Source organism: Enhydra lutris, unplaced genomic scaffold (assembly GCF_002288905.1).
Source record: "Enhydra lutris kenyoni isolate GAN:26980312 unplaced genomic scaffold, ASM228890v2 scaffoldscaffold71, whole genome shotgun sequence".
In the NCBI taxonomy this organism is placed as follows: Eukaryota; Metazoa; Chordata; class Mammalia; order Carnivora; family Mustelidae; genus Enhydra; species Enhydra lutris.
In genome coordinates, this window is record NW_019154155.1 from 6261497 (window position 1) to 6287323 (window position 25827).

The window sequence follows — 25827 nt, forward strand, 5'->3', positions numbered from 1 at the left end:
AAAGAAAGAAAGAAAGAAAGAAAAGAAACGAAACATTGGAGTCTGTTTCTTTTTGTGGGGTAGTTCACTGATAACGACCTCTATTCCATGGAAATTTCTCAGCCTTATTTTATCTGCTCTGGAGTCAATTTAGGTAAATTATACTTTCTTTTTTTTTTTTTTTTTGACAGAGATCACAAGTAGGCAGAGAGATAGATAGAGAGAGAGAGAGAGAGAGAGAGGAGGAAGCAGGCTCCCCGCTGAGTAGAGAGCCTGATGTGGGCCTCGCTCCCAGTACGCTGGGATCATGACCTGAGGCGAAGGCAGAGGCTTTAACCCACTGAGGCACCTAGGGGTCCGGTAAATTCTATTTTCATATACACAAAAATTATATTTTCATGGAAAATTACTCAATCTACATTGTCAACATTTTTATATAAAGTTGTATACAAAGTAGTCCCTTTTAAATAATTTTCTTCCATTTCCACTGTTTTTAAACCTTTCCCTGATTAATGATCAGTTGGTCTAGTTTTTCACAGAACTTATTTATCATAAAGGCAACATTCTGGGTTATTTTGGTACTGTTTTTATTTCTTACTAACTCCTACTTTTATTTTTATTTCTTTTCTTCTCACAGTTTCTTTTTACAACTTTTTGAGTTAAATATCTAATTAATTTATTTTCATTTTTATTGCTTTAAGCATGAAAAGATAAGAATTTTGCTCTTAAGCATTTTTTAAAGCAAATAAAACACTGGTATCTTAAAAAGGGCACTCAAAAAGGGAAATTAAAAACCAATGTCACTTATGAATACCAATGGGAAAGTACTAAATATAAACAATGACAACTAAACATTTGAAATATGATGACCTGGTATGGTTTATTCTAGTAATGCAAGAATGATTAGATGGGTTGTAAAATAACTCATTAAAGTAATTCATGTATTAAAATTAAAAGGAGAGAAAAAATGATACAATCACCTCCACAAACACTGAAGATCTTCAAAACTCAACATTAATTTTTGATAAAATACTTCAGAAAACAAAATTCAATAGGTGCTTCTTTAATATGGTAAAACTTATTTACCTCAACCCTAAAGCCAGCATCTAATTTAATAAGGAAACACCAAAGAAATTCCCACTGGAAAAACAAAGACGTTTACTACTTCCACTATTCAAAACTATACTGGAGTTATTAGGAAATACCATCAGGCAAGACAAAATAATAATGGGAATGAGAAATGTAAAGAAAGATCTAAACTTTCTATCTGCAGATGGTATGATGGTTTAGTTAAAAATCCAAGAAAATTAACCAATAATGATGATTTAGTTAGATAGCAGGCATTTAAAATCAATTAAAATATATATGTGCATACATATATGTATGCACATATATAAAATAATGGAAAAGAAAGCCTCATTTGAAATAGCATCAGGGGCACCTGGGTGGCTCAGTCAGTTAAGTCCTACTCAGGTCATGAATCTCAGGGTTGTGAGATAGAGCCCAGGGTCAGGGTCAGCGCTCAGTGTGGAATTTGCTAGGGATTCTCCCTCCACATCTGCTATTCCCCCTGCTTTTGCCCAGGTCTCTAAGCGCTCAATCAATCTCTCTCAAATAAACAAAATCTTTAAAATCAAATAGCAACAAGAAGATAAAATATTTATTAATTTATTTTTTTCTTTTTTAATATTTTATTTATTTATTTATTTATTTGTGTGACAGAGAGAGCTCACACAAGCACCACTGAGCAGGGAGCCCTACGAGGCAAACGCTTAACCGACTGAGCCACCCAAGGTGTCCCAAAATATTTAAGAATTTAACAGGAACATATTGATATAACAAATAGAATGAAATCCCTTGTTCTATGATAGGACATTTTGACATCACCTAGATGCTGATTCTCAAGGACAGTCATTTGGACGCAGATAATATCTGACCCATAATTCAACAATATATCAGAATTCCATTAAATAAATGCATTCAAGATTTAAAGATTAAAATGAAGCCTTACAAACAGAAGGAAAATATGAAAAGCATTCCTTTATAGTCTGGGAGTGAGGAGAAGTATATAAAACAAAATCCAGAAGCAATAAACAAAAAACTGTTAAATTTGACAATAAAACTTAAAATTTTACATGACAAAAAAAAATAAACATCCAATCACAGTTACACATAACATGGCAGAGTATCATTACATATTAATGCCACTTACATAACTTTATAAAAAGTCAAACCATGTTTGAAGTCAAAGACAGTGTATTTTTTAGGAGGTAGAAGGGGAGAGTAATTGGCAGAGAACAAAAAGGGGCAGATGGAGAATTGGTAATGTTCAGTTTCTTGAAGTAGGATCTTAAAAGAATGAAGAAGAATGGCTCAGATTTCATTTTTAATAACACTGTAAGTCAGGGATTGCTATTCTACAACTTTACACACGGTGAAATGAGGCAAGACACAAAGGTTAAATATTTTGCTCATGACACAGATGGGTGATTGGTGGGTCCAGGATTTTAACCCACACCAACTTAAAGCCAGGACTCTCAACCAAACCTTCTACATATCAGAAGATAATAAATGCAACATAATCATCAAACATCAAACACTATAATGAGGTCTTGAAAATTATTATTAGTCTGGTCCTTCCAATCTCCATATAGCTTTCCTAACACTAAAGAATTTTAACTATGCCACACCAACACAAATCCTACAAAAGCAGGAACTATGTCTACTTTACTTCACACAAGCACTATTCCCAGCAACTAAGACAGTACTTGCAACATGACAGAAGTAACTGTTTGTAAACAAATTACAAATGCATTTTGCTTATTAAAATAAATGTTCTATTTATTTTTAAAGTGGGCTCCACACCCAGTGTTGAGCCCATAAGGGGCCTGAACTCACAACCAGGAGATCAATACCTGAGCTGAGATCAACAGTCAGAGGCCCGGGTACCCCAAAATAAATGTTCAATTTAATTGGAAAAGCTGAGAAGATCAAAACCCAAACAAAAAATGGGTAAAATGGGTAAATAGTCACAAAAAAGGAGACAATTAGTTCTGAAATAAAAAAAACTGCTCATCACTCCTAATAAAAGGAATACCAATTACAATAATATTAACATATCATTTTTACCAATCAGAATGATATGCTGATATTCTCAGCTGGAGAGGCAAAGGGAAACTGGCACTTCCACATATATTACTGAGAGAAATGCAAACTGGTACAATTTTAACAGAGGGGAATTTAACAACATCTAACAAACTAACATATGGATTCCTTAGACAAGCAATTCAGCTTCTAGGAATCTACCCTGATGCCATACCTCCACAGAATAAAGTATATACCAAGTTATTCATCATATATGACTTATAATAGCAAAAAACCTGGAAATAACCCCAATACCATCCAATAGCAAAGTGATCAAACAAACTATCATATACACCAGTGCTGTCCGGGATATGATTAACCACTAGCTCTTCAGAGATTAAGGGAGACATCACAATTTGCACATTTTGCAATTTCACTGGCCGTGAAAATACTACCAATATGGCTAGTTTCAGGCTACAAAATGAAACTAAACATAAAACTGGGAAGAGATGCACAAAAGCACACCATTATGTGTAATATTTCCATTATATAAACACAAAAGAAACAAATAATCTTAAGAATACAGATATTAAGATACAATAATTAGGAAGTAATAGATTTTGAGTATTTATTTTGTTTTCAATATTGGTAAGGTCTGAATTATGTCCCCCCCAAAATTCGTACATTGAAGCCCTACTCCTAATGAGATTATATTTGGAATTGGGCCTATAAGGCAACAGTTAAGTTTAAATGAGTACTAACAGTGTGGTCCTTACCAGACAAGACTAAGGTCCTCCCTTGTAAGAGGAAGAGATACTTGAGATCCCCTCTCCTCTCCTCCCCCCACCACCCTTTTGCAAAGAGGAAAGACCAGATGAGGATACCTCAAGGAGGAGGCTATCTGCAAGGCTCCAAAGAGGACCCTCACCAGAAACCAATAAAGAATGGCACCTTGATCTTAGACTTGTAGCCTCAGAACTATAAGAAAATAAATTTGTTGTTTGAGCCCTCTAGTCTGGTATTTTGTTATGGCAGCCCTAGCAGACTAATATAAATTATTATGTTTATTATTAATATAATTAATTTTAATAAAGTGTTTTTAATAACCAGCTCACAGATTTACTGAAAATTTAACTTGAGCTGCCATTAAAAAAAGAGAAAAGTTCACCTGTCATTGATATACAACAATTTCCAAGGTATACTATGAAGTGAAAAACAGATAGCACATACAGTATGCTCTTTTCTATAGAAAAAAATAGAAACTAGGAATGAATTACATATTATCTTAATTTTTCAAAAAGAACATAACATATAAAATATTAAGAACTGAAAAGCTAATACCTATAAAAGATGAACAGGAAACAAAAGGAAAAAATAGAAACAAGAGCTGGTCTTCTCTGAATATATTTTTTATGTACATTTTTGAACCATATGTATACATTCAAAAACAAACTAAATCAAAAGACCTTAACAGGGCACCTGGGTGGCTCAGTGGGTTAAAACCTCTGCTTTTGGCTCGGGTCATGATCCCAGGCTGCTGAGATGGAGCCCCACATCGGGCTCTCTGCTTGGCGGGGAGCCTGCTTCCCCCTCTCTCTCTGCCTGCCTCTCTGCCTACTTGTGATTTCCATCTGTCAAATAAATAAAATCTTTTAATTTAAAAAAAAAAAGACCTTAACACTGAAATATAAGACAATCATTGCTAAGCTTTGAAAAAAATCACTATTTGCAACCCCTCTCTTCTACCCATAAACAAATATTTCAGAAGAGGAATCATTCTGAATTTACCATTATATGTAAAATCACACAATGCCCAATAATTTACATGTATCAGTATTCATTTGGGATAGGTTATCTCCAAGAGATGAAGACAATAATGGAATTAAATGAGATTCCAGGATAAAACTACTTAATAAATGCTGCTAAAGGAAAACTATTACAATTTAAAACATATTCAAGAGAATGGCCAATTTTGATTGGATCATGAATTACCTGTTTGTATTCACTGACACAACTTTGACAGCAAAATCTTTTCTGCTGACCATCAATCACCAGGACATTATTTCCAGCACCTTTGCTGGGCAGGTACTCTCCACACTGTTCACAGCAATTCATTATTAAACCATTGGCCATTCTGTATCTATTAAAGCAGTGGTCACTGCACAGCTTATGAGTCATATTTTTAAAGCTAACTTCATGGCGAATCTAAAAATAAGCAAACAAACAAATGAGTATCACAAGTAACTAAGTAACAAGGTGCTCCAAAAGAAAAAAAGCTTAAATGATTTTTCTGTGGAAGGTAAAGAGAAAATAAAAAATCTTTCATTTTTCTTTGAATTATTTTTATACACACAAGAAATACATGTATGGCAGAGGGGGAACCACTACTGACATCACTACAAACTTCTCTAGAAATACCTAAAAATGACAGGAAAAAACCCAGTTTGGATAGCGTTAGTATAAAATTCTAAAACAGACTGGAAATCTTTAGACAAATCCAAAGGAACTAAAATTAAGTACATAATTCAAATGAGATATATACAGCACACAGGTTTCTTTTTCTTCAAATTCAAAAACTTTAATACCATTTAATAATGTGAAGTTATCAAAAAATATTCCCTCCATTTGCTCTCCTTCTTAAGCATTCTAGTTTGCTTTCTTTGGTAGTCAGCCTATATGTTTAAACACTATTGTTTTGTCTCTACATGTTCCAAACCTCAAGAAAAGAGTCAATTAATATTATACTTTAATATTTCCTAAATCATTCTCCCCCTGGGAGAATGGGATTACATAATGGGATATTTATAAGAGAAATTTTATGTATCCATAGTTTTAAGGAAATATACACAGATACAGTTTATCATAATTATTAAAGAATATTCCCATTAGTTAGAATTAAAGAGAAGAGGCACAAAAATACAAACCTCTGTTAGTTTACCACAAATTGTACATCTTGATTTATTTAGAGCTCCTTTAGTAGGATTTTGTTTGTCCTCATAGAGAGACAAACAAGATGTACTACAGAATTCCTGGAAGGATTCACTAGAATCCACTTGAGCAACAATGGTTCCTTTCATTGTAGTTATATCTCTGAAAAATAAACAGAACTTAAAGTAAAATTCCATTTTAAAAGAAATCAAATATAAGAGTAATAACTAACATTTCTAATTTCCATAAACTGAACCCTGGGAATCAAACACCATTTTTAGGTCCATTAAATCACTTTTACTATTTAAAACCTCTTGGAAATAAAATATGAACACAAAAGAAGCTAAAGTATTTTATACTATTAAATCTTTGCCAGTACTCAATTAATCTTCAAACTCCTTAACACGGCTTTCAGATACTGGAAACACTTTTTTTAAAAAACTGTTATTATTTGCATGGAATTTAATGTCCAGACCTAATCTGAGGTATAAATTTATAATACCTAGTCAATTCTTTCCTATGGGTAAGTAGAAAGCTTGAAAGATCTAGGTCATAGAAATATGACATATACTTTAGAGAAGATAATTGAACTTAAGTACACCCCCATACCCATAACCCCAAATAACCCCACCTACCATTCTACACATTCTCTACAGCTCTCCAAATGCAATTAGAAATGGTAGAAAATGGGGCGCCTGAGTGGTTCAGTCTATTAAGCGTCTGTCTGCCTTTGCCTCAGGTCATGATCCCAGGGTCCTGGGATTGAGCCCCACATCCGGCTCCCTGCTTAAGCATGGAGCCCGCTTCTCCCTCTCCCTCTCCCCCCTCCCCTCTGCTTGCTCTCTCTCCTGCTCGCTCTCTCTCAAATAAATAAAATGGTTAAAAAAAAAAAGTTAAAAAAAAAAAAAAACACCTATTAAGTTTTCCTTTAATAAAATTCTGAATTTCAAGGTCCTATATTACAGTATGTAAAAGACTCCTAAAAAACTAGATAACTGTTCCAATATTAAGCTTGTACGGAACACTAAGCCTTTTTCAAAGTTCTAAGATCTAAAAATATTCTCACAAACGTGGGCTTCACCAAGAGATGGTACAGAAAAAAAATCTATACCTGATTTGACCACATACATAATATACCATATCCCCCCCCTTTTTTTAAGTAGACTCAGCATGGAGTCCAACACAGAACTTAAACTCACAGCCCTAAGATCAAGACCCAAGCTGAGATCAAGAGTTGGACACTTAACCAACCGAGCCACCAAGTACCCCAATATTCCACTTATTTCTAACTGGTTGAAGCCAGACCTAAAAATTGGCAGAAGAGAGAAGTGTCTCTCTCCAAGGCTATCAAAAAACTGGTACCTGAATCTTAATGATTATTCTAACGATTTAATGTTCAAAACAAGCATAAAAACATAAAATCCAAAGACTTGCCAATTTAAAATAATCTTAATAAATACGAAGACAGTACAAAATTTGACCTATTTTTATACAGAACTAAATTCTAAGTAATGCAAATAAACACATATGTCTTTTGACAAATTCAAGTACAATGGAGATTACAGACAAAATTACAAAGGCCTAGTATTTAAATCAATCCCAGGGGCACCTGGGTAGCTTAGCTGGCTCGGCATCCAACTCTTGATTTTGCCTAGGTTCGAGGTCTAACGGATCAAGTCCCAAGTCTGGCTCCATGCTCAGCGTGGAATCTGCTTGGGATGCGCTCGCTCGCTCTCAATAAATCCATAAATCTTTTTATAAATAAATAAATAAACAAACAAACAAACCCCAAAGCCTACCCAAATAGGAAGTCTTTTAATCATAAGCCTCCAGGTGGTAGAGAATCCTCCAAAGCCATCACACAGGGATGCCTGGGTGGCTCAGTTAGTTGGGCAGCTGCCTTTGGCTGGGGTCATGTTCCCAGGGTCCTGGGATCAAGTCCCGCACTGGGCTCCTTGCTTGACAGGAGCCTGCTTCTCCCTCTACCTGCCACTCCCCCTACTTGAGTGCTTTCTCTCTCTCTCTCTCTCTCTCTCTCTCTCTCTCTCTCTGACAAATAAATAAATAAAAATCTTCAAAGCCATCACACATTTCATTTTGGCTTTAACATTCAAACAACCAGCTTACCAATATTTCAAACACCATAATTCACTTCTAAGACTCTTATAATCACTTCTCAGCCTTTTGGCTAAGATCAAGTCTAAGACTCTTAAAATTTCCCTTAAATTATATACCACCAATATTCAATCATACGGAATTATGTTGAAAGGTAAACCTTAACTACACTTGTGATGAGCAAAGCATAACCTACAGACTTGTCAAATCACAACGTTGTATACCTGAAACTAATGTAATACCATGTGTCAACTGTACTTCAATTAAAAAAGAAAAGAAAAAAGAAAGGTAAACCTTACTTTTTACACATAACACAAAGTTTCTTTGGAGCCGGCTTGTGAGAGAAGGAAGAAAGGCAGGTGGTAGAACAAAAGAGGTGAGCTGATCCTTTTCGTTGATAAGCTGTCTGTCCCTTCTGTAAAGGTTTTTTGCAGTTTGCACAAGTGACTTTAACTGGTTTAGTGGGTTGTTGTTGTTGTTGTTGTGCAGAAGGCTGGAAAATTTGTTTAGGAAGTGAGGCCACTGGTGATAAAGAATCCACCCCTGGTTGTTTCTGATTACGAGGAAATGAAGCTGACTGAGAAATCCAGGAATCTTAAAAACAAAATGCACAAGGAATATAAGTAATGAAACAGCTATTTATACACACTGACAATGTTATTACATAATATGTAATGCTATTACATATTACATGTTAGTTACTACTCTTATATCTAGTTTTAACAGCCCATCTTCTACAAGTTTAAGAAATTAATAAGGCAGCAGTATAGCAGAGATGTAAAAACCAAAGTTTTGGAGTAAGAATGCCTGGTAGACATTTAGACTCCACTGATTAGACTGGAAAGTTACTTAAACTCTGTGCCTAACTCTTCTCTAAACTGGAAATTGTACCAACCTCATATGAATGGTAACATTAAATAATAATACATGCAATAAACCACAGTGACTAGCATAGAGGAAGTACTAAAAAATATTAGCCATTATTTATTAGACAGGAAGAATTAATTTACAGAATATCCCTTTAAGTAAGGAATACATACATCAACATAAAAATATAATAAAATCTTGACCAATCAGAACCTTTGACAAATTTAGTACAGGTCTGATAAAGCTTATCTCATAAAGCTCCACTGAGGGTGGAGTCCAACACGGTATTTGAACCCACAACCAAGATCAAGACCCAGAGATCAAGAGTTGGACACTTAACCACCTGAGCCACCAGACACCCCTTAAAGCATGTTCTTAAAAACACCTTTTTTCATATTTAGTACCATGGACTCTAGACCACATAATCTCAAAGAAATTAGAGTGTGACACAGAAATGACAAGCCAACTTATACTGACCAACATCATATTACTCTCTCCCTTCAAACAGTTTCAGCATCACACAGAATTAAAAGATGTGTAACATTAACTCTGGATTGCAGAGTAATTTATCTTTTCTCTCTTTACAGAAAGCTCCCTTAGTGCTTAACAGGAAGTACCCAGCTTACTATACTAATTACTACTCCACAAACCTCACTACACTGACAATACCATAACCATTTTCCCTTCTGAAACTTTATAGACCACCATTCAGTAATTTTTTTTCCTTTCTAGGCTCTTCCAAATTTTGAACTTCCATACATATAAAAAGTTGCCCTTCTATTAAAAAAAATTTCTTTCCTTCCACAGGAAGTACAAATATATCTGGAGCTCAGGAAAACTTCTCTACTATCAAAACCTTAAGGAGGGTGATTTCCTGGTTCCAACGCAATCCAACAACCTAACGATTTCAAGGGGCTATGTAACACTACACTCAAATTTTACCTTACTCCACAATATCCCTCACCACAAAAATTGTATTTTATACAGAGAGTAAACTGAGTGCATTCTAGGATCCTGCTATCCTGTTATCCTGCTATTAGGAAGGTAATGGACCAGTTATAATAAACAGGTAAAAATATTAAAGAATACGAAGAAAATACAGTTGGCCCTTGAACAACATGGGTTTGAACTGTATGAATCTACTTATATACAGATTTTTTATGACAGTTATTTTCCTTTCCTTAGGATTTTCTTAATAACATTCTTTTCTCTACCTTAGTTTACGGTAAGAATACAGTATATAATACATACCATACAAAGTATGTGTTGACTATTTATCGTTAAAGCTTCCAGTCAACAGTAGGCTACTGGCAAAACAAAACAAACAGTAGGCTACTAGTAGTTAAATCTGGGGGGAGTTAAAAGTTATACGTTAATTTTCAAGTGTATGGTAAGGGATGGGATGTTAGCACCCCTTATCCCTGCAATGTTTGAGAGTCAACTGTAGTCACTAACTAAAAATTTCATCTTATGAATGCCTCCAATCGAAAATTATATTTGAACAAATATGCCAGAAGAAATAGCTTCTTGCAACACAATTACTGGTTCCTTAGAATTTCTTATTTTGTAGGTTTATCATTTGAATACATACTTAAAGAAACTATTTAAACTTAAGGACCTCTATTAACTTGATTTAGAAAAAATAGCAAGATTTTTCCACAATTTAAATCTATTTTTCAGCTCTTATATTTCTCTTACTTTCAAATTTTCACATCTTCCAACATCAAAATACTTTAAGGAAGAGAAGTTTTGTCTAAACCCTCTATTTTATACAAAGGACATCAGGGGAAACAGTTTAATTTGCCCAAGTCACAATCAGTCTTAGAGCCATTATAAATAGCCAAGATTTTATAACTCCCTATTACAAATAAAAGCAGCACATAAAAGCTAATTCATAAAACAGAGGAGCAAAAGGTATATCTGTTTAGTTTTTCTGTTAAGTAATATACAGTCCCTTGTATGAGTTTCAGTAAACAGAAACACAATTCTTTTATTTTTAAATATTTTTAAAATAATCTCTACACCCAACAGGGGCTCGAACCCCTAACACCAAGATCAAGAGTCACATGCTCTACCATCTGAGCCAGCCAGGCATCCCCCAGGAATACACTGTTACAATATGTCCCCTTGACTCAGCAATATTCCTAAAGAAATAACATCCTAAGATACATGCATAAGAATATTCTTAAGAATTATTTAAATAGTAAAAGCTGGAACTCAGCTAAATAGAGAATAAAAGCAAACATATAGACTTGATATGAACAAAAGTTCAAGATCTACTGTTAGGTATTTAAAGGAATGGTAGGAGGAAAGAGTTTACAAAACTGTACCTAAACTATGATCTTAGGTTAGACTTAAACGTACTATTTCAATGGTGAGATTAATTATTTTCCTCTGTATACTCTAATGTTTTAAATATATTTATAATTACAATAAAGACAAAATGACTATTTTGAAATTGATTTGAGCATTATCATTTCTCAAACTTTTATGAGAGCCAGAAGGTTACAATGAAAGAAACTAATTATATACAGCTGATAGTATAAACTGGTAAGACCTTTCCGGAAGACAATAAGACAGTATTATTTCTATAACTTTAAAATGCTCATACAAACTCACACATACATCCTACCCCAACCCAGATCTACCTACGAATATGTATTTACACATAGAGGGAAAGGGTCTTGGAAGGTAGGAGAAATTTTCCAAATCAAATAATAACAAACCTATTTCTTTCAAAATCACTATTAACCAAACATTTTTTCTTCAACCAAAAATCTCTGGAAGGATGGGGCAGTGATATCCTTTGTCCTAGTTATTTCACTTCTAGGAATATACTCTAAAGAAATGAGAAGTTTAAACAAAGATGTTCAACATAAACCTCTAATAGCAAAATATGAAAATATGGGAAATAGTATAAATACCAAATACAGGAATGGTATATCCATATCTACTGTGCAGCCATTAAAACTTTTATGTATAGGGCGCCTGGGTGGCTCAGTGGGTTAAGCCGCTGCCTTCGGCTCAGGTCATGATCCCAGGGTCCTGGGATCGAGTCCCGCATCGGGCTCTCTGCTCAGCAGGGAGCCTGCTTCCCTTCCTCTCTCTCTGCCTGCCTCTCTGCCTACTTGTGATCTCTGTCAAATAAATAAATAAAATTTAAAAAAAAAAAAAAACTTTTATGTATAAATGTTAATGCTATGAGAAAATACAATGTAAAGTGGGAAACAAACAGGAAGCAGTATTATTCACAGTCGCATTTCAACAAAGTTAAAATAAATGGAAAAAGCCTGAAAGATAACCACTCAAAGCACTGACAGTGGTAATCTTCAGTTAATAATACTACGGGGGTGGGGGGTGGGGGAACCTGGGTGGCTCAGTGGGTTAAAGCCTCTGCCTTCGGCTCAGGTCAAGATCCCAGCGTCCTGGGATCAAGCCCTGCATCAGGCTCTCTGCTCAGCAGGGAGCCTGCTTCCTCCTCTCTCTCTCTCTCTCTCTGCCTGCCTGCCTCTCTGCCTACTTGTGATCTCTATCTGTCAAATAAAATAAATAAAATCTTCTAAAATAATAATAATAATAATATTAATAATACCGGGGATTTTTTCCCTCATTTTTTAATTACAGGTTTTCTAAAAATTCTTCTATGTTAAACATTACTCTCATAAACAAAAATATAGCAAGAAAAAAGGAAAAATTACTAGCATTTTATACCATCCTACACTACCTAAGTGTAGTGTAATGATTGTGGAGAATCATTCCTTATTATTCTCCACAATTTCTAGGCCAGTAAGATTGCTAATGGGCCTAAAATGATGAGAAAGGGAGAGAGAAACAAAGAAGGATATATAAGAGAGACTGACATACAAAAGTTTGGGGGCAGAAGTGAAAGAGAAAGGGACATAAAGTCATGGCCATCAAAAACCCAGAGTTCTGGGACGCCTGGGTGGCTCAGTTGGTTAAGCAGCTGCCTTCGGCTCAGGTCATGATCCCAGCGTCCTGGGATCGAGTCCCACATCGGGCTCCTTGCTCGTCAGGGAGCCTGCTTCTCCCTCTGCCTCTGCCTGCCATTCTGTCTGCCTGTGCTCGCTCGCTCTCCCTCTCTGACAAATAAATAAATAAAATCTTTTAAAAAAAAAAAAAACAAAAAAAAAAAAAACCCAGAGTTCTTATAACTTCTTTTTAATGTTTTCACAGAGCAAAGCTACCTGAATAAAAATTATTCTAACAGTCGAGAAATTTATCAACCTTCAAATATTAAAAAATAAAATGCTAAGAAAAAATTAAAATTAGATTAAGTGATCAAAATCGCTTTAAAAGTAAAAACAATTCTAAATGTACCTATGATACAATACTATATTGTTCCTTAAGTGTGTTGTTTATCTCTTTTCAATATTTATACATCACTAGTAAATACTAAAAATATATAAGATGCCAAACTGTTAGACTCCAGTGGTAGTGAATGTAAAGAGTATTCATTCCAATCCCTTAAACATAGATTTCTGTGATGAATTTTCTAATGATCTGCAAAGAAATACATGGCTTTACATCTCCTATTAGCTAAAAACTTCCAACTGCTAAAAGTCAATGGAATTAACTTCTCTTACATGAATAAACTAACCAAGGTAGTACCAGTTACTACCATGAAAAGAGAATCGGGCAATTTTACACAGGGTAGCTCACTTAATGCTTACCAGGATTATGATGAGTTGCAGATTCTCCATTCTGAAATACGTCTCCTGCCACATTCATTCTACCAGGATTAAAAGGTCCTACTCCAGTCTTGGTCTGTGAAGTTAAAGATGGGGTGTATGTTTGTATATTAACACCAAAATTACTTGACTGCAGTCCGTTAGAGACATCTCCCAAGTTGGTATTCTGCAGTGATGTTACATGTGTAATCATTAAGTTCATATCTCGCCCGTCAGTATTTTCTAATTGGCCATCATTCACAGAGCTTACACCTGTTTCTAAGGTTGTAACATTAGCAATCTGAATTTCAGAGTCTGGTTCTGTGGTGATACCACTATTACCCATTCCTGCATTTACCTTACTTCTTGAAAAACTGGAAGTGGAGAAATCCACATCATTGGTTCTGTTTTTAGTCTCAGGAGGTCTCCGTTCAATAAAATTAGAGGAATTTTTTTCTTGCCCTTGATTTGTTTCCATGTCCTCTTCATCATCAATGACAATTGTCTCACTTACACTGCCCTTCTGAGAAGCCAACTCTTTTGAGGAAGGAAGAATTTTGGAATCATTTCCTTGTAGTTCTTCATTTTTTGATGATGAAAATGTTGCAGTTCTTTGATCAGTTACCACTGGTGCAGAAGGTGGGGGAGGTTGTACAGGTTCAATAAAAACAACATCATCATCATCTTCCACTGACGAGTTCTGAAATTTATTAGATCTAGCAACTAAAGGATTAGGTGGACCACTAAATGAATTTCCTACATTGGTGAGACTAGTTGCCATGGCCGTACTCCCTAATAAAACAGGAGTCTGATCAGTCAATTCTAATCCTCCCACTGAACCTGTGTCCATGCCAAAAAACCTGAAAAGGAGATGGAAAAAAGAAAACAAATGTTAATATAATCTTTTGCTCTTCTAACTGAAATAATTTTTAAAGTACTTTTTTTATTCTAAATGGTAATAATTCTCATCTAATAAAGGAAAAATCTGGTATCCAATCTATGATCTCATTCACTAATCATTTTATATACTTTACATGTGAACCTCCTGAATATAAAAAGAAATGTAATTAACCAATTTTCAGTAATGATATGCAGTATATTTCTACCTCCACCACCTCCTTTCTACCACACTATTTAAGCTATAAACTTTAATACTGAAAACACAGATAAATCCTTCAAAATGTGTTTGAACAGGAAAATAACCAAAATCCGACAATAAAAATCCCTTCTCTAACTTTTACCCATTTATCCACTGTATTAAATAAAATGATACAATCTAATCCCTAATTTCCCCTACCTCATCTTTTTTTAATTCCTTTTTCTCATGTTCCCTGGCTCCCTTCTAACTATATAATTAAATCCTTCTGAGAATCTGAAATCTTTGCTTATACCTTTATTTGTCAGGAACTATGCTGTGTGCTTTATAGCCACATATCAAGCTCAATAATGGCTCCCATAGATATCAGATCCTAATCCCTAGAACCTGTAAAGGATACTTTATATGGGAAAAAGGTCTTTGCAGATATGATTAAGATTGAGGATTTAAAAATAGATTAGCTGGGTAGACCCTAAACACACAAGTTTGCAAAGGGAGGTGGAAGGAGATTACAAGCATAAGAGAAGGCAATGTGACCATAGAGACAGATTGGAGATCAGAGACTGAGGTAACGCAGCCAAGAAATATTGGCAGTCATCAGAATGTAGAAAAGTCAAGGAATGGATTCTCTCTTAGAGCCTCCAGAGGAAGGATGGCCCTACTGACACCTTGATTTGAGCCCTGTATCACTCACTTTCAACTTCTGATCTCCAGAATTATAAGAGAAAAGTTTGTTGTTTTAAGCCACCAAACTTATGGTTATTCGTTAAAATGGCCATAGGAAATTTATACATTCCACTTCTTAGTTACATTTTCAAAACAACCCTTGACATAGTTATAATTTTTGTCCCATTTTAAAGAGTAAGAAATTACAGCTTAGAGATGCCCAAGTCACATACTATGCATGCCCAGGTCTTTCTGACTCAATAGTCCAAACTCTTCATTACTCTACTATAATTCAACCAATATTTTTTGAGCACCTGATATATATGCAGGACTGTGCTAAAGCCAAAGAGACAGCAGAGAGTTAACAGTGAAGAGCCAGAAAAGAAATTAAGTTCTTGAGCAGATGGAGAGGATGAGGTCATGGACACAGGTGGTAGTAGAACTAATCCTGAACACGAGTCAGAGAATTTCAGAGGAAAAAAACAGGGAAGAAAAGAAAAAGAAAAAAAAAAAACAAACAAAAACAAAAACAGAAGGGGGGCAAAATGAAGAGTGGGTATAGATTGATTGTAGGTTACTCTGTAGATGGAATGGGTTGGAATTTGACATGGGAATTTGAAGTGGTTGATACATGGTAGCCTTATTTTCAGAGTTAAGTCATCCGAAAAGGTGAGGACACAGTGGTTGTACAAGTCTTAAAGACTGGTTTAAGAGTCCCAAGGCCAACTCTTAAATCTTTTGTAATCCTCTTTCTCTAATAAAGCCACTTAGCCCAGTTTAAAAAAATAAAACAAAAATAAAGAAGGCTGATTTAAGAACGTTTACTACTTCATATATATTGCTATTTGCTTATTTTGCTATAAGGAGTGGCTGGGACAATAAAGATACTAATATACATAACATACATAAATACCACTTTGGCAGATAGGTGACAGAGAAATTGTTCATTGTATATTTTGCTGTATTTTAACTTCAGAATGTAATTTGTCACTTGTTTTTAAAACAAAAATTAGTCTATTTTATTTTTAATTAGAGTTTTTATAAAAACAAAGTGGTAACAGAATGATCAGAGAAGACCTCTTTGAGCAGGTGACATTTACAATGAAATCTGGAACAACAAGGAAGATCCAATTGTGGGAAAATGTAGAAAGGGCATTCCAGATATCTCCAGCAAAAGCCTGAGGGAATGAAGTTGGTAAATTCAAGCAACAGAATAAAGATCAATGTTGCTAAACAAGTTGGTAGGGAAGAATTATATAGGAGATATAAAAACATGCACAGAACAACCCACCAAGGCCAACAAGTTAATTCATTAACTGCACTCAATAAAGATTTACAAAGCACCTAACCTAGTATGTACAAGACACTGATGAGGACACCTGAGAGAGAAACAAACAAACAAACAAAAAAATCAATAAACAAAACAAGTAAACTCCCTGAAATTAGCAATCATGAGTTCTAAATGCCAAGTCTGGATTTTACTGTAAAAGGAAACATTGTAGAGTCCTCACTAAAAGGTTAACATGGCTTATATTTTTAATATATTGTTTGGGCTGCTATTTGGAAAACATAAGAAGGCAGGACTAAAAGCAAAGAATACCTGAAAGAAACAAAGGTGATGACAGGAGATGGAAAAAAGTGAACAGATTAGGGATTTTTCAAAAGTAGATCTTACTAACATGAAAAGGTTAGTAAGATTACTCTTGACTAGAAAAAGTCACAGAACACAGAATTATTATTACCACAACGTTACACATTCTCCAAAAACCGATATACACGCATACGCACACTACGTTTTTCCTAAAGTACATATACTTTTATGTAAAATAATAAAAAAAAAACCCTCTGAAAGGATCAGATTATACTGATACACATAGATTATGAGGAGGAACAGGGAGTCTGAGTAGGAGAGGTGATCAACAAGTTGCACTTTAGGTTCAACATTAATCTAAAAAGAATTTCAGGGAGCTAAGAACCTGAAAGAATAATGGGAAAAACAGAAGTCAACAACAGAAGACAATATAAAATTGATAAAGCATTAGTTAAAGAGCGACAGATTATCCTCTCCAGAAACAAAAAGGATACAGAATAAGCACTTTTCACAGACTTTAAAAAGGGGTATAACTATATTATGAAAAAACTGGATAGACTATAACTAATCTGCTCGTCTCACTGAATGTCTAGAACCTAAAACAGGACCTAGGCACAGAATATATACTCAGTTGTCCCAAATATTTGTGAAAGGGCCAGAAGGCAAAAATCCATATGTTCATTTTGACTACCAGAGTTATTTTTTTTTTAACCAGAGTTATTTTTAAGTAACATAACTATATAATTACAATCTAGTCCTTTATTTTACATATATAATCTAGTCCTTTATTTTATATATACTATTCTATTCTATGACCTTAAGTTTAGTTTCCAGAGAGCACCAAATCCTATTCAACCAACATAGTAATGAAAATGAAATATTTTCAATAACAAATAGTATTTTATAGGAAAAGCCTTATTGTATTTTCACTTAACTGTGACAAAACCTCACTGAATTAACTAAAACAGATGTTGACTTTTCTATAATAAAATCATAGCTCAGACACAGTAAAACTGCTCAATTCTAAAACCAGTCTCTGAATCATTACTCTAAGAGCAAGAACTGTGTCTCTGTCAGTATGAAAGACATGTTAATACCGGGAAATGGCAGAAGATATATTTATATCTACTTTAAAGAAACTAGATTAATTCTATTTAAAAGTTTAAGGGGTGAGGACTTTGATTTAATCAAAGATCTACAAATTACCATTCCATACTCTAAGACACTTTAAATATTTTCCAAAATTAAAGTATACACACCAGGGGCATCTGGGTGGCTCAGCTGGTTAAGCACCCAGCTCTTGATTTCCACTAAGTTCATGATCTCGCTGCTGTAGGATGGAGCTCCCAGTCGGGTTCTGTACTTAGTGGAGAAGTCTGCATCTCTCCTTTTCTCTCTCCCCCTCTGCCCCTCTACCTACTTGTGTGTGCTCTCTTTCTCTAAAATAAATAAATCTTTAAAAATAATAATAATAAAATATATACACCATTACTCTAAAACAGCTCCTCACAAAGACTTCCTCATGTTAAAACAGTAAATATGCTAGTGGAAACACTCATATAAAGCCTTCACATAATTTAAAGTAAACATTAAAAAAAAAAAAAGTTTAACATTACCACTACAGAAAGTATTAAAAGTTAAAATATGTTGAGTAACAGTGATTCAAAATTTTATAACTCAAATAATGTTTTAAAAAATAAAAGAGTATCCAACCAGTAATAATTAACATTTGTCTGATGGCTTGTTATAAGTCGAATAGTCATGCGAGTTAAACACGAAAGCAAATCCATGAAGGAAATCACTTTTGCCTTTTTCTACACTCATTTAAAAACAAGCGGCATGTGGCTGGCTCAGTCGATTGAGCATGTGACTCTTCATCTCAAGGTAGTGAGTTCAAGACCCACATTAGCCCTAGAGTTTATTTTAAAAATCATCATCATCATCATCATCTTCAAAGCTAAGCTGTCCACGACCACAGCCAATAAGTTGGATATCAGGATTTGAATATTCATACTGATATGTAATACGTAATTAAGTACTGAACAATAAAATAATACAGCACGGCTCGTTTAGTAAAAAATTCAATACGGGTGCCTGGGCGGCTCAGTCATCAAGTGTCTGACTTTGGCTCAGATCACGATCCCAGGGTCCTGGGATCAAGACCTGCATCACTTCTCCCTCTCCCACTCCCCCTGCTGTGTTCTCTCTCTGTCAAATAAAGCTTTAAAAAAAAAAAAAAAAATTCAACAAAACAATAACCAAATCAATACTCAAACTACACAAGTATCAAATGGAAGAAATGAAGTTGAAGTATCCTCATCAACATAACAATTTTCAGAGGAATAAGGAAGGCAAATACACAGATATTATGAAATGCACAGGCTTCTAATGCATGAGCTCTCTGTATCCTTTCTATGGTTTTAGTACATCTAAAATAGAAGACAACAATTTCTAAGACAGAAAAGCTGGAACTGACTTCATAATACCCTCTGGTGGCAGACTGCTAGGTATCAATCAGAAGAAAACAGTGAAGCTCAAAATAGGACTTTACCAGTTAGCTCTCTGCAGTCATCAACTTCTCAAAACAGAGTTAACTACTCAACTATAATAACTATTTTCAAATCCTATAGTATAAATGTATTTGGCCACTTCTAAATGTCATTGAGAATATGTTTCGATCAACACTCAATTTACTCCATTTATGTGATTACAAGGTGACCTAATTAAATGTGACTAAAAGTTGACCACTTCTACATTATATTAAAATCTATTCCATTTAGGCACTTTTCTGCATCAAGTCCATTCTAATTAGCTATTTCACACTGAGCAAATTCCTTTACTTTTCTGACCTTCAATTTTCCCTAGAGTAAATGGTATAAAAATAGTTCCTAGGATTTTTCTTAAATTCAAAAGATAACCAGATGTGAAAATCAATTAGCACACTGTTCACTCCTAAACAATTACAAGGCAATTTTTGCCTATACCCAAGATTTCAGTAAGTTTCTAATACTGATATTCCATTGATACTCCATCAATGTCACAGACTGAATGTTTGTGTCCCCCCCCCACCCAATTTATAAGTTGAGATGGTATTAGGAGGGAAAGCCTTTGAGATGTGATTAGGTCACAAAGGTAGAGACTTCATAAATGGGATTAGTGCCCTTTTTATTAAAAAAATACCCCAGAGGGTGCCTGGGTGGCTCAGTTGGTTAAGACACTGCCATTGGCTCAGGTCATGATCCTAGAGTCCCAGAACAGAGTCCTGCCTATGGATCCCTGCTCTGCAGGGAGTCTGCTTCTTCCTCTTACTCCCCACCCCACCCCCGCATGCTCTAATTAATAAATAAAATCTTTAAAAAAAAAAAAAAAAACCACCCCAGAGAGCTCCCTTCCCTCTTCCACCTATGAGGACACAGTGAGAAGACAGTAATCCATCTAGGAACCAGGAAGCTATCCCAGACCAAATAGCAAATCTGCCAGAGCCTTGATCTTAAGACTTCCCAGCCTTTAGAACCGTGAGAAATAATTGTTTGCTGTCTTTGGTCATTCAGTATAGCAGCCCAAATGAACTAAGATGTTCAACATAAATCATGAATGCTTTACAGTTTTATTTGTTCTTTATTTTGATCCGAAAAGAACCAATTAATAAAATACTTAATGTTCTCACAGGAAAAAAAAAAAAAGAAAATGTGGTAGTTAAAATATAAATGTTAACATTCCTAGTAATAAAGTTATGATCACTTGCTGAAAAAAGCTTATAAATATTCAGAGAAAATCACAAAGAAAGCATTTCAGGGACACCCGGGTGGCTCAGTCAGTTAAGCATCTGCCTTCAGCTCAGGTCATGATCCCATGGTCCTGGGATCAAGTCCCATATCGAGTCTTGCTCAACAGAGAAACTGCTTTTCCTTCTGCCTGTTCTGCCTGCCACTCCCCCTGCTTATACTCTCTCTGTGACAAATAAAATCTTTAAAAAAAAAAAAAAAAAGTAAAGAAAGAAAGCAAGCATTTCAAAGTGATTCAAGAAAAACAAATTATCAGGGCGCCTGGGTGGCTCAGTGGGTTAAAGCTGCTGCCTTCGGCTCAGGTCATGATCCCAGGATCCTGGGATCGAGCCCCGCGTCACGCTCTCTGCTCAGCAGGGAGCCTGCTTCCCTTCCTCTCTCTCTGCCTGCCTCTCTGCCTACTTGTGATCTCTGTCAAATAAATCAATAAAATCTTTAAAAAAAAAAAAAGAAAGAAAGAAAGAAAGAAAGAAAGACAAATTATCATTTTCTCACTGGTAAGCCTATCTAAGAGCTTTCTAGGTACCACTAAGTGTTAAAAAGAAAGCTAAGGTGAATTCTTCTCTACAGCAACACTTAGTTAATATGTGATCATGTGTACTTTGAAAAGTTCTGAGTCAAATTGGCAAATTTTAAATTTTAAGAATAAAAATTCTTGGGATGCCTGGTTGGCTCAGTCAGTCAAGTTTCTGCCTTCAGCTCAGGTCATGATCCAGGGGTCTTGGGATCAAACCCCACCCAGCAGGGAGCCTGCTTCTCCCTCTGCTGCTGCTCTCCCTGCTTGTGCTCTCTGGCTCTACCAAATAAATGAAATCTTTAAAAAAAAAAAAAAAAAAAGAGGGAATAAAAATTCTTAATGAAATAGGAATAAGGGCACCTGGGTGGCTTAGTCCATTAAGTGCCAACTCGATTTTGGCTCAGGTCTCCTGATACTGAGTGTCATGTCAGGCTCCATGCACAGCATAGAGACTGCTTGAGATTCAACCCCTCCCCGCCTCCAACCCGCATGCACATACACCTGCACACACACATTCTCTAATAAATAAATCTTAAAAAAAAAAAATAGGAATAGATGTATTTATAAATACATATATAAAATACCAACCAAGGGATGTCACCAAATTTAATGTGAAATATTAAAAGAATTATTATTAGAGTTAAGAATAAGATAAAGAAACTATTATTACCACATAGCACTGTTCCGTAAGTATCAACCAATACAATTTTAAGAAGAAGAAAAGGAGATATAAAAATCTGAGAGGAGAGGTGCCTACATGGCACAGTTGGTTAAATGTCAAACTCTTGATTTAGGCTCAGCCTCAGGTCTGGATCTCAGGGTGATGAGATTGAGCCCCACACTGGTCTCCATGCTCAGTGGGAAGTTTGCCTGAGATTCTCTCCCCCTCTCCCAGTCCCTCCCACTCATGCACTCTCTCTCAAATAAATAAATAAATCTGAAAAAAAATTTCTGAAAGAAAAATTATCACTACATGCAAATTAGGTTAATTTTTACCTCAAAGACCAAAAATATTTACATGAAAAATTACTGCAGTGAGATAACTTAATCACTGGATACAAAGATAATATGTAGAATATTAATTAATTGTATGGAGAGTGCCTGGGTGGCTGACTTGGTCGACTGAGCTTCCAACTCTTGATTTTAACTCAGGTCATGATCTCAGGATCATGAGATCAAGCCCAGGGTCAGGCTCCACACCCAGTGAGGAGTCTGTTTCTTTCCCCCTGCCCCAACCCCTGCTCACATGCTCACTTTCTCTTTCCCCCTCTCTCTAAAATAAATAAATAAATAAATAAATCTCTAAAAAAATTTTAACTGGATGGACAATTGGAGACAGATACAAAACTCTGCTTCTATCCAAAAACCAACTAAATACAGAGATTTAAAAAAAAAAAAGGCAAACCTACAAAGACAAGAACAACACAGGAGAATTCAACAGCATCAGAAATGTTAGAAGGAAAACAGAAGAGCATGGATTCATTGCAACTCACTTATAAGACCTCAAAAAGGTAAAACCTGAAACACCTAGTAAAGAAAGTTTTGAAATGACTGGATTACAACTGAAGTTAAACTTGTAGTCAACACTCACTTGTCAAAAGCAAAAAGTACCCTCATCGGCACAACATTTCAGAAGAACAAGACAACTGGTCCTATCAAGAAGATAGCAGAGTTGGAAGTTCTAGATATGGATCCCTCCAAACAAGTAACCATTGGGCTGGACGGACTTACTGGAACTAACTACTTTAGATCCCTGGAACCCTAATGAACACTCGTAACAACTAGAGGAGTGCTTCATGAAGAAGTTACTAATCATTCATAAGTGAGCAGAATGCATGAACCAGCAATCATTCCCCATTCCTCACTCCAACTTAGCTATGGGGATAGCATCCTACATTCCTGGAAAGCCCGGCTAGTCAGAGGATTTGCAGTGAGGAACGTCTAAGAACTTTGGAACTGTATTTAGGGTGGTCTGAAGCAGATGCTTCTCTTGGTTTCAGCCTCTGGGCAGTCACAGCTTTCCCAGCAGCATCTATCAGATTTAATGAGACACAAGACTTTATTTTGGGTTTGTTTTTTTTTTCACCCAAACACTTAAGAAAATTTTTGTCTGGTCATTAGCTCACCATAGGAATAATGAAACAGATCTTCAAAACACACAAAGAAACAGAAAAGTAGGTCCTAATCGCAGAAATAGAAGAATTTGACAGAAACCATTCCTGGGAAATCCCAAATTTTGAAATAACTAGTCAAGACATTAAATCAACTATCTTAAATATGCTCAGTGAGCTAAAGGAAAGCACTGACAGAACTAAAGAAAATCAGAAAACAAGGCATAATCAAAATGAAAATACCAACACACACAAATTATAAAAAAGTAAACAAAAATTCTGGAGATGAAAAATACAATGACAAAAGAAAAATTCACTAGAGAGGATCAACAGCAGATTTCGACAGGTAGAACAATCAATAATCTGGAAGACAGAGTAATTGAAAATACCCAATATGAGGAATAGGGGGGAAAAAAAGGGAAGAAAAATGAAGACAGCCAAAAGGATCTATAAAACATAACCAAGCATACCAACATATATGTATCATAAAGAGAACAAAAGGAGCAGGAATAATGACGTAAAGAAATAATGACTGAAAACTTCCTAAATACAATACACATCCAACAAGCTTAACAAACTCCAAGTCAGATAAACTCAAAGATATCCACAAGACACATAATGGCCAACAAAGATTGAGAATTTTAAGAGAGAAGTCATCATGTATGATAAATGCTCAAAATAACATTTAGATTATCAGCTTATTTCTCATCAGAAACCATGGAAGCCAGAAACTAGTGAGACGACATTTAAAGTGATCAACAACAAAAAATGTCAACTAAGAATTCTATATCCAGCAAAAAATTCCTCAAAAATTTAAGGAGAAACTGGGGCGCCTGGGTGGCTCAGTGGGTTAAAGCCTCTGTCTTCCGCTCAGGTCACTATCTCAGGGTCCTGGGATCAAGCCCCACATCAGGCTCTCTGCTCAGCGGGGAGCCTGCTTGCTCATCTCTCTCTCTCTGCCTCTCTGCCTACTTCTGATCTCTGTCTGTCAAATAAATAAATAAAATCTTAAAAAAAAAATTGAGAAACTAAGACCTTTCTAGAGCAACAAAAGTAGAGGGAGTTCATATCTGCATGAAATGCTATCCTTCAGACAATAAAAAAACACATTACAGAGTAAATTGAACCCATAAGAAATGAAGAACATAAGTGAAATTACCTATATAAATCAATAGAAAGCCAGTATTACTGTACTTTTAGTTTACAATTACTTTTTTCTCTATGATTTACAAGACAAATAGATAAAACAACAATTACCAATATATGTTAATAAATACACATATAAAGATATAATCTGAGAAAAATAAGGGGGAGAACAGAAATATCTAACAGTTGAGTGCACACTGCTGAAACTAAGCTGGTATTATTTCCAGTAAGTTGTAAATTTAAAATGATTCTAGGGGCGCCTGGGTGGCTCAGTGGGTTAAAGCCTCTGCCTTTGGCTCAGGTCACAATCTCAGGGTCCTGGGATGGAGCTCCGCACTGGGCTCTCTGCTCAGCGGGGAGCCTGCTTCCCCTTCTCTCTCTGCCTGCCTCTCTGCCTACATGGGATCTCTCTGTCAAATAAATAAATAAAATCTTTAAAAAATAATAATAAAATAAAATGATTATAATCGTCAAGGTAACCTCTGAAAAAAAACATTTTAAATTACACAGTAAAGGGGATCAAAAGGGTACACTAGAATAAAATTAATCAAACACAAAAGAAAGCAGTAAAGAAGAAATGGCGGGGGGGTTGAGAACGGGACATAAGACATACAGAAAACAAACAGCAAAATGGCAGAGGTGAATCCTTCCTTATTCATAATTATTTTAAATGTAAATAGGTTAAATTATATTACAAGAAAAAGACTGGCAGATTAGATTAAAACAAAACAGGATCTATGCATATGCTGTGTGGAAGAGACTCATTTTAGATACAAAGACACAAAGAGACTGAAAGCAGATAAATAGAAAAGACACTCTGCGCAAACAGTAACCAGAGAAGTCAATACAGTAGATATTCAGGATCAGTAAGACAGTCAGTAGATAATATCAGCAGATATTCAGAAAGCGGATCGCAGACAAAATAAACATTAAGTCAAAAAAGGTTATGAGATAAAGGAAGCCACTATACACTGATAAAAGATACAACCTATCAGGAAGATATAAAAATAATATATATCTATCTAACAAAAGAGTGACCAAAATATATGAAGTAAAAACTGCCAAAATTAAAAATAATAGAAATAAAAACAAAATCAGAAATAGTTAGAAATTAAACACAAACAATAAAATAAAATACAAATAGAACTACAATGAGCAAGGAAATTAAATCGGTCATCAAAAATCTCCCAACAAAGAAATGTCCAGGAACAGATGGCTTCATTGATAAATTCTACCAAACATTTGATGAAGAAT

General features: G+C 35.2%; 1 protein-coding gene across 2 annotated transcripts in view; it reads right to left on the minus strand.

The window, feature by feature from the left end:
* The window catches only part of LOC111159886 (zinc finger MYM-type containing 2), a 113654-nt gene that overhangs the window by 66690 nt on the left and 21137 nt on the right, over positions 1-25827 (minus strand). Inside the window, exons 3-7 of one of the 2 annotated variants that reach the window (XM_022522546.1) lie at positions 14020-14521; positions 13665-13758; positions 8406-8700; positions 5988-6153; positions 5056-5268 (exon numbers count right to left, since the gene is read on the minus strand). In XM_022522546.1, the coding sequence (XP_022378254.1) occupies positions 5056-5268; positions 5988-6153; positions 8406-8700; positions 13665-13758; positions 14020-14511 (1260 nt within the window). In that variant the 5' untranslated portion in view covers positions 14512-14521. Of the gene's footprint in view, positions 1-5055; positions 5269-5987; positions 6154-8405; positions 8701-13664; positions 14522-25827 lie in introns of both variants that reach the window. The other variant, XM_022522545.1, reaches the window with a different exon arrangement.